The sequence below is a fragment of the Rhinoderma darwinii genome, chromosome 4 (assembly GCF_050947455.1).
Source record: "Rhinoderma darwinii isolate aRhiDar2 chromosome 4, aRhiDar2.hap1, whole genome shotgun sequence".
Taxonomy (NCBI): Eukaryota; Metazoa; Chordata; class Amphibia; order Anura; family Rhinodermatidae; genus Rhinoderma; species Rhinoderma darwinii.
The window spans coordinates 14,093,173-14,103,452 of NC_134690.1; the positions used below are offsets into that span (position 1 = coordinate 14,093,173).

The 10,280-nt window shown below is 45.7% G+C and overlaps 1 protein-coding gene across 4 annotated transcripts in view; it reads left to right on the forward strand.

The window, feature by feature from the left end:
- NCOA1 (nuclear receptor coactivator 1) overlaps window positions 1–9,705 on the forward strand; it is a 203,083-nt gene extending 193,378 nt beyond the window's left edge. For 2 of the 4 annotated variants that reach the window (XM_075860847.1, XM_075860849.1), the window contains 5 exons: window positions 1,402–1,822; window positions 3,987–4,161; window positions 6,142–6,322; window positions 7,042–7,134; window positions 8,071–9,705. In XM_075860847.1, the coding sequence (XP_075716962.1) occupies window positions 1,402–1,822; window positions 3,987–4,161; window positions 6,142–6,322; window positions 7,042–7,134; window positions 8,071–8,238 (1,038 nt within the window). In that variant the 3' untranslated portion in view covers window positions 8,239–9,705. The remainder of the gene's footprint in view (window positions 1–1,401; window positions 1,823–3,986; window positions 4,162–6,141; window positions 6,323–7,041; window positions 7,135–8,070) is intronic. The other 2 variants (XM_075860848.1, XM_075860850.1) reach the window with 1 other exon arrangement.
- Window positions 9,706–10,280: the final 575 nt, after the last annotated feature.

A 10,280-nucleotide genomic window follows, 5' to 3' on the forward strand; every position in this document is an offset into this window, starting at 1 on the left:
TCGGTGCTGTTATATTTGTTGCCCGATATTTAAATAACCCCCTGAATTGGCAAGGGGGCGTGTTACTATGGCTGTGACACTGTCCAATCAGATACGGACAGTGTTACAGCAAGAGCGAGGATAGAGGAGAGAGAGTGTGTGCGCGCGCACGCTCTCACTCTTCAGCTGTCAAGATCAGTCTTCTGCCGAACTGACAAGGGGGCGTGTCACTGCCACGGACAGTGCAAGAGATGGAGAGAGAGAGAGAGCGAGCGCGCGCATGTGTTCTCTCATCTCTTCAGCTCTTGCGAGAGATCAGTCTTGTGCTTTGTCTGCCGAACTGGCAAGGGGGCGTGTCTCTGCTACGGACAGACATGCCCACTTGCCAGTTTGGCAGACAAAGTACAAGACTGATCTCTCGCAAGAGCTGGAGAGGAGAGCACACATGCGCGCGCGCGCTCTCTCTCTCTCTCTCTCTCTCTCTCTCCAGCTCTTGCACTGTCCGTAGCAGTGACACGCCCCCTTGCCAGTTCGGCAGAAGACTGATCTTGAAAGCTGAAGAGTGAGAGCATGCGCGCGCACACACTCTCTCTCCTCTATCCTCGCTCTTGCTGTAACACTGTCCGTATCTGATTGGACAGTGTCACAGCCATAGTAAACCGCCCCCTTGCCAGTACACGCCCCGTTGACTGTTCAGGGGGTTATTTAAATATCGGGTGCCAATTATAACGCCACCGATATTTAAATAACGGATTAGGGTAGACATTTTTTTTAAAGTGCCCCAGGGTTTGTGCAGCCCTCCCCATTACATGCTGCACCTGTATGGGGAGGTGGAAGGTTCTCTTTAACAGACATTGAATGTGACTGAACTCATTTGTCACATAAACAACACAAAAGTTTGAACAGCACATTCCAACAAAATGAAGCAAAACATGTATATAGGTGCAAGAACGCCGGTGACTACAAATATATACAGTGTTCGCAGTGTGCTGTCGCCATTTTCTTGTGTGCTGTATATATTTGCAGTCACAGGCGTTCTTGCACCTATATACACGTTTTGTATCATTTTGTTGGAAGGTGCTGATCATACTTCTGTGTTGTTTGTGTGATCCATATATGTGGGGTTAGTGACTGCCTCCATGTTTGTTCTTGCGCTCCTCCACTTGTTGATCTTGCACTCCTCCCATTCTGTCCTGGGTGATTTTAATTAGTTTAATGCTGGATCCTTCCATCCCCAGGTATATATGTAGGCTTAGTCCCAGTTCTGGGTGTATGTGCAGCGCAGGTTCCCACCTCATAGAGGTCTCCTTGTCGTGGCAGGTGGGCTCACACAATTTGATCAAAAGATTTAGCAGTAATGCATATTTATTTATATTTAGCAGCTTAGGTGACATTGGTGAACTCATGTGTCTTTCTCCGCAGCCTCCGATAAATGCTCAGATGCTCGCCCAACGCCAGCGTGAACTCTACAGCCAGCAACATCGCCAACAGCAGCAGCAAATCATGCAGCAAAGAGCTCTTCTCATGAGGCAGCAACATTTTGGCAACAACCTCCCCCCAAATGCTGGACTTTCTGTCAACATGGGGACTTCAAGGCTCCCACAAGGACCCCCTCAGCAGTTCCCTTATCCTCACAGTTATGGTACCAATCCCGTGAACCCACCTCCGTCCACCAGTCCCTTTTCACCTCTGGCTACAACCCCGGAGGCCACGCTGCCAAATCGTGGAGGCGCCACTCGAGGAGGATTAGTGAACAGAGGCATGATGGGAAATGTCGGAGGACAGTTTGGGGCTGGGATGAACCCTCAGATGACGCAAAACATCTTTCAGTACCCGGGAACAGGTGGGAAAAGCAAAAACCCACATATTTGTGATACACAACTTGCGATGCCAACTAAGGATCTGTGTTGGGTTGGATTGGTAACCGCTACTTTAGGCACGGGAAAGTGGTTGTTACCATGACACCCAAGTTTTGGCCCATGCTGTGCCTACTGAACAGACAGGTAGGCCGATGTAGTCCAAGAGTACATAGCAACCAGGTCCGGACTTATCTATTCTTTCTGTCATTGTCCAGAAAGACTGCTCTAAAGGTGCCCATTAGATGGGAGTCAGATAAAACCGTCAATTTCGGTGGAACTGGCCTACTCTACCATTCCCGATCCCCTCCCCCGACTAATCCCTGACGGCAGATGTCGCGGGAGAGGATCGGGCATGGTAGATTTTAACTTGCCTGATCCTATGTTCCCACGGGAGGATATCCGGCTACCTCTGACGAAAGGCTCGAATGGTATGTGAAGAGCTCCTTAAAGGGGTTTTCCTATCTCGGACATTTTATGGCATATCCACGGGATATGCCATAAATGTCCGATAGATGCGGGTCACACCTCTGGGACCCTCACCTATCTCTAGATCGGGGCCCGCTAAACCCCGTCTGAGATACTGGCCATGACTCCTGAGCTATCTGCTTAGTAACGTCTATGAAGCTGTCTGAAGCCTTCAGGATGGGCTGGGGGTATTTTTACACCTTCGGTTGGAAACTTCCTCCTCCATTTCAATATCTCCTGGCTGGAAAATATAGGGCAAAAGTGGCCGTATTCAGAGGTCATGTATTAATACTTCAAAGCAACATAAGTGTAAACAACATATTGTAAGGCGTGTGTACATATAGTTATTTATTCCAGGGGTCCTGTCACACTTGGCTGATGACACAGGGGTGAACACCAACAGTGGAGGACCTCTGTTCAATATGATAGTACATGTGGTATGTCCTCCCCCCCGAGCTTCCTGGCTGAAACTAGTTGTGATGTCACGGTACATATCATAGCAGATTTCCTGACTGAAACCCGCCTATGATGTCACAGCAGCTTAGAGAGTTGTGATGTCATAGTTACTTATCTGTCTGAAACACTCTTATGATATTACCGTTACTTACCTCACTAAAGGCCCCCATGCACATTAGATTAACGTCGGCTGAACCATCTGGTTTTGGCAGAACCGGCCAAACACCTAATGTGTATGGGGGCGTGACGACTTTCACTCAACCGCAGATATCAGGGGAAAGAAAGGTCAGGCATGTTGTATTTCAACATGCCTGATCTTTTGTTGTTACGAGAGATAAGTCGCCGCCAGAGGAGCCTGGGACTAGCTTATTCCCCTCTCCCTATTGAGAACACATGCACGCTCGAGTTGAGTGTTCATATGTATGATGTGGGGGCTGGGAGGAAAAGCCATCTAAGTGTTTGGCAACCTTAAAACTAGTTGTGATGTCATAGCATCTTTCCTGACTGAAACCCACTTGTGATGTCACTGTAACTTACCTGAGAGAAATACAGTTGTGATGTCATTGTAGCTTACCTAAGTGAACACATTTGTGATATCACAGCAGCTAACCAGACTAAAACCCACTCGTGATGTCATAGCAGTCACCTGACCGAAACACAGATGTGAAGGCAAAGCAGCACATCTGACTAAAACCCACTTGTGATGTCACAGCAGCTTACCCAGGGGCAAACATCAGCAACAGAAGGCCCTTGTGAAAGAACTGTATATGGGCACCTTGATTTCTAACTGTTAATGATGACAGCGGGGTGCTCCCCATAGACCACCCCCTTCATGGCTTTCTCACCACTGTACTAACCCATCAATAATAGTCAGCCATGGATAGGAAGTAGTCCCTTGTATGTGATCTAATAGAAAGTAGGAACCACTATTATTTTTTAAGGTAGGAGTGGCACCCTTGCCTGCAGGATTCCTGTGGCCGTTTTTAAATATAGGAGCCTATGCGCCGCGTATGCCATGGTATGCCGGCGTAGATTTGTGTATATAGCGAGTGTATATAGGTACTACATACATGTGCGGGCTGCTTTCATATGTCAGCCAGGAGTGATTTTTTACTCCCAGTCGGGCCCTGATAACGATAGATCTGCGTTCATATTCTTGGTGGATGTAGTCGTCATAGGTATTCAGTTTTACGGTAAATCTTACAAGTCTACCTCTATTTTCTGCAGGTATCAGCCAACAGACTGACCCAACGTTTGCACCATCTTTAAGCCCCACAAGTCCCTTGATGTCCCCTCGCCTAACCCCTTCTCAAAGCCCCATGCTCCAGCAGAATCCATCCACACCCGGGTACCAGTCGCCTGACCTCAAAAGCTGGCAGCAAGGCACGCTGGGGAGCTCCAGGTAAATATGGTGGACGTCCTAAACATTTCCTTCTACATCATAGTGTTGTCTGTGGTGCTAAATATACCAAGGGTCACATCAGGGGCGTAGTAAGGTTTTTCTGCACCCGGGGCAAATATTCAGCTTAACCCCCCCCCCCCCCCCATCTGACGCTTAACTCAGTCTGCCGCATCCCCTTCCCCCGAGATTCATGTATCATAACATACTTTTTTTAATATGTGACAAATGTGGTGTTTTTGTTTTTTACTTTTTTTATATCCGTAAAGTTTAATAATTTTAGCAATAGTGTCCTTGGACAGTAATGTCTCCCTATGTGCCCCCATACAGTAGTCATGATCCCTCTTTCTGCCCCCATACAGTAGTCATGATCCCTCTTTCTGCCCCCATACAGTAGTCATGTTCCCTCTTTCTGCCCCATACAGTAGTCATGTTCCCCCTTTCTGCCCCCATACAGTAGTCATGTTCCCCCTTTCTGCCCCATACAGTAGTCATGTTCCCTCTTTCTGCCCCATACAGTAGTCATGTTCCCCCTTTCTGCCCCCATACAGTAGTCATGTTCCCCCTTTCTGCCCCATACAGTAGTCATGTTCCCCCTTTCTGCCCCCATACAGTAGTCATGTTCCCTCTTTCTGCCCCATACAGTAGTCCTGTTCCCGCTTTCTGCCCCATACAGTAGTCCTGTTCCCGCTTTCTGCCCCATACAGTAGTCATGATCCCTCTTTCTGCCCCATACAGTAGTCATGTTCCCTCTTTCTGCCCCATACAGTAGTCCTGTTCCCGCTTTCTGCCCCATACAGTAGTCATGATCCCTCTTTCTGCCCCATACAGTAGTCATGTTCCCTCTTTCTGCCCCATACAGTAGTCATGTTCCCTCTTTCTGCCCCATACAGTAGTCATGTTCCCCCTTTCTGCCCCCATACAGTAGTCCTGTTCCCGCTTTCTGCCCCATACAGTAGTCATGATCCCTCTTTCTGCCCCATACAGTAGTCATGTTCCCTCTTTCTGCCCCATACAGTAGTCATGTTCCCTCTTTCTGCCCCATACAGTAGTCATGTTCCCCCTTTCTGCCCCCATACAGTAGTCATGTTCCCGCTTTCTGCCCCATACAGTAGTCATGATCCCTCTTTCTGCCCCCATACAGTAGTCATGTTCCCTCTTTCTGCCCCATACAGTAGACATGTTCCCCCTTTCTGCCCCCATACAGTAGTCATGTTCCCCCTTTCTGCCCCCATACAGTAGTCATGTTCCCTCTTTCTGCCCCATACAGTAGACATGTTCCCCCTTTCTGCCCCCATACAGTAGTCATGTTCCCCCTTTCTGCCCCCATACAGTAGTCATGTTCCCCCTTTCTGCCCCCATACAGTAGTCATGTTCCCCCTTTCTGCCCCATACACTAGTCATGTTCTCCTTTGGTGCCCCCATACAGTAGTCATGTTCTCCCTTTCTGCCCCATACAGTAGTCATGATCTCCTTTGGTGCCCCCATACAGTAGTCATGTTCCCCCTTTCTGCCCCCATACAGTAGTCATGTTCCCCATTTCTGCCCCATACAGTAGTTATGTGCTCCTTTGGTGCCCTCATGCAGTAGTAATATGCCCCATTTGTTCTCCCATATGGTAGTCATGTTCTCCCTTGGTGCCCCCATACAGTAGTAATGTTCCCCGTTTCTGCCCACATACAGTAGTCATGTACCCCTTTTTTCCCCCATATGGTAGTCATGTTATCCCTTGCTGCCCTCATACGGTAGTAATGTACCCCGTTTCTGCCCCCATACAGTAGTCATGTGCCCCTTTTTTCCCCCATACAGTAGTCATGTGCCCCTTTTTTCCCCCCATACGGTAGTCATGTTCTCCCATTTGTACCATATTACAGCAGTAATGTGCCCCCTTTGTGTAAGTGACGTTACTACAATCCTTATAGTCTTTGCTGACATATATAATTACCATTTGGTTTCCAGTAATCGCTTTTCTTACTTTCACAGTGTCTTTGGGCAAGGACAGACCCAGTCTACTCCAGGCCAGCAAGGAATGTACAACAACATGAGCATCACAGTATCTATGGGGGGTAACAATGCCGGTGTCCAGAACGTCAACCAGATGACTGGGCAGATGCAGATGAGCTCCCTGCCCATGCAGACCATGAATAACATGTGTACAGACCAGGTCAGTAATGGCGACTGTATATTGGGATAGCCTATGTCACTGGTTATGGTGTAAGGCTCGTCGCTGTATACCCATGATTACGTGAATGTGGTTGAATCTCCCTTTTGGGCAGCATAATGTGGCTGTATATTAAGGGCCAGATTATGTGAGGCCCCTACCCACTTCTGGAAGGAGAATGGGGAACAGATTTTTTTTTTTAATTGTGCATAGTGCCCAAATAATGTCATACAGTATCTTGTACCATATACCATGCTGAAACTATACAGTGCCCAAATAATAGTGCCTCCATAAAGTGCCTAAATAACATTATCTAATAATAATATTGGTATGCAGTGACTTAAGGTGGCCATAAACATTAGATTAATGTCGGCCCAACCTGCCAATTTTGGCAGAATCCTCCGACCACCTAATATGTATGGGAGCCTCTTGACTCTCCTCCAATCGGACATTTGGATTTCAACATGCCGGATCCTTTTGTTCTAAGGGGAGATAAGACGATGCATGAGGTGTCTGGCGGCGGCTTACTTCCCTCTCCCCATTCAGAAAACATGCACGCTCGGCGGAACCAGGGTGGTGGAGGCCTCTAGATGATGTAGGCTGCGGGGCCAAGTGCCCCTCTATCATCTGGCACTGGGTGGCACTATGGGGGGTTTAATATTTGGTAGTAATGTAAAGCTGTATAATATTCTATTACTTACTAACCGGTCTCTTCCTTTAAGCAGGTGAATGATCCATCCATGAGACCAGGCGGACTTTACTGCAACCAACTCTCCTCAACGGATCTGCTGAAAACAGAGCCGGACACAGGGCAGGTAAATAAGGGGGGACTCACCGAGCACAGGGTCCAACTTATTCATGATCTAGAAGCTGCCCCCGCCTCTCAATGACAACTCTGTGTTCGTGTGGATCGGCGGAAAGCTGTCAATCATCAGCAAGAGGGCGGGGAAAGCTACCGTCTTATGACTTAGCCGGACTCTCCAATTTACCTACACAAGAGAGTATTTCTTGTCATTTCTAATATAGTCCCTACATTATATGTACTGATAAAACACATCCTCCTGCCCAGAGTCACACGATCTGTAATATGCCGCTCATAAACAGAGGTCGCGTTTTACAATATGGCGGCCTCTGCTATATACAAGGCTCTTCCCTTTAGGAGCTATATACTACAAATGTCTCCGTAATTGAAAAGGAAGCCTTGTTTACATATTAATGGCTGTACTGTACTTAAAGGGATACTCTAGACAAAACTGATACAGTTTATTATGCCTCATGTCGAGCCGAAGGGGGCAGAGAAAGACAAATATCACCCTTCAGCACCCAAATACCTCTCTACCAGCGCCAAACAAATACCACTATGCAAAGCCCAAATCCCATTGCTCCTGACGGTGCCAAACAAATGCCACGGGCGTGGGATTAGAACATATGGTAATAGACCGGGGAAAGCGATCCTATTGGCTTACGTTGGCCTCTCTCTCACTGTGACACCAATGACAATCCTACTTTTTGAAGGATAAGCAAGAGGGTGGGACAATCAAAACTTCTATTGTTATGGGGGTGGAAAATACTTTCCCCGCTGACGCTTAGTCACTAAGAATCGGCAGGGAAGCGGAACTAGGTGCCGAAATGGAGCAGCATTACTGTGTGCCTGCTTGTAACTATTTATAACCTGTTTGGTGCTGGCAGGGACCTGCCCCCTCACACTGAGAACCGCCAGTCTAAAACATCTCATGTCCTTCTCTCGGCAGGTTCAACAAGTGCAAGTTTTTGCAGATGTTCAGTGTACAGTGAACCTCGTGGGCGGGGACCCTTACCTGAACCAATCAGGACCCATTCCTTCACAAAAGACCACACCAGGCCCCCAAACACCACATGCTCAACAAAAGAGCCTTCTGCAACAGCTCCTAACAGAATGACAGCTTGTCTGGATGAAGCCTTGAGAAGGCGAGTGATACAAAAGAGACAAAACGAGAAGCACGGACAATTTATAGAAGTATATATATCCAGCGTATATATGTTCTATATTTTTGCGGAGATGTCTGATATCTCTTATACGGCAGCCATCCTTTCGGGTAAGAAGACTGCGGAGCAAAAGACGTGTTAATAAATGTCAGAAAAAGGAAAGAGGAAAAAACAAAAACATTTTGTCGCCGTTTTTTTCAATTCCCCTCACGCCCCTTGTCCGCTTTGGATAATGCTCGGTTGGTGTCGGACTTTTGGACAGAGAGAGCTGTAGGGCTGGACAATCGGACCAACGGTCCCCTTTCGAGCCAAATGACAGATGATAGTTATTTTTGTACGCAGTTGATGTGATGACACTGAACGGGACGGGCGTGTTTCCGGCGCCTAGAGAAAATGTCGCGGAATGTCAGTTTCAGCTGGTTCTGTCACTGACGTGGAACCCAAAGTAGAAGAAGAAGAAAAAGCAGAGGAGAAAAATGGGGGGTTCTGGGTAATTTACGGGTGGAGGGGATTGGGGGAAAACAAAAAGAGAGAAAGTATATATATATATTATACCGAGGTAAAGCGCATCTTTGTTGCAGCTGAAGTGCATTTGTCGAGCTATTTCTGGCTAGTATGTACAATCATGTTTTTACGAAGTGAGAGGCCTGCTTTGCGCACCTTTTTTGGTGCATGTTTTATTTTTAACCCTTTCTCGCTGCTGGAGCAGCGAAGGTGGCAGCCCGCAATATTTTTTTTCCTGAAGTTTCAAAAAAAAATTCTTCAAAAATAAATAAATAAAAAAAAGGTTTTCTGAACGTCGTAAATACGTGAAGTCAACTAAAGTGCTTTTTTTTTTTTCTCCATTCGCTCAATACGCAAAGGAAATCGGTGAGATTTGCCGGGGGCGGCCTCAAAAGCGTTGTTAATCCGCTCAAGCTTTGCTTCGGTATTCGGATGCTGATATACGAGTAACATGTCCATAAAAGTCTTGCCATATTACCTCTGCAAAGTCGACAGCTGTGGACTTTGCAACTTTCCGAGTTCATGTTAAAGGCAAAGGTAGGCGGAAGCCTTTACGGAAAACCGGCAGCATTACTACACCCAACATCCTGTATGTGAACAACAATTTCCTGTAATTATTACCGGCTTTTTTTTTTTACTTTTTGGTCACATTTTAGTTGCTGGGAGGGGGGAAAAAATGTATTGGCAGATAACTTGCACTTGTGGGGCCCTGTTGATTTTATATCAGGAAAATTATCGCAATTTTTTTTTAAAGAATTTTGAATATTACAACCAATTCAATCCAAGTTTTTAAATCTTCAAATTTCCAATATGTTTGTAAGTCAAGATGCTCACATAATAATTTTACGCAAAATTAAAATTGTTATCTATGAATCAAAATGTTAAAAAAAATGTCAAGAAATTGAAATAGAGCTAGCCGTATCAATTATTGTATGACTACAATAAATTTCACCTTTTTGTTTTATTTTTGTACATTGTTTTAGGTTTCATTTTAAACTTGGTTTTGAAAATTTTATTTTCAGGCTTGTTTTTTTTCTTACCAAAATTTTATTGTCAATTCAGCATCAACCACATTGATTTAGTATTAATACTGCCCAAAATAAAATAAAAAATTTTGGGATAAAGATGTTAAAATCATAGGTTTTAATATACATGATTTATAACCAAAAAGAAGCCGATGAAGCACGAACATTTTTAGTTTGGAGTGAAATTTAATTTAAAGACTTCTTCACATCAAAAAGTATTGGTAATCCGCGATATAAAAATAAACCATTCCATATATCATATATAGCCAAAGGGGTTCAAAATACCCAAAAATCAACAGTGCCCCGCAAAGATCTCAGTTAACAATATCTATAAAAAAAATTGTAAAAAATAGGGCTTTAGCTTATGTGCCCATCGATAAAATGGTGTACATACAATACCCATCACTATGCAGGGTTGGATTTAAATCCTAAGTGCCCTTCAGGACCCCTAGATCTGATTTAAAGGG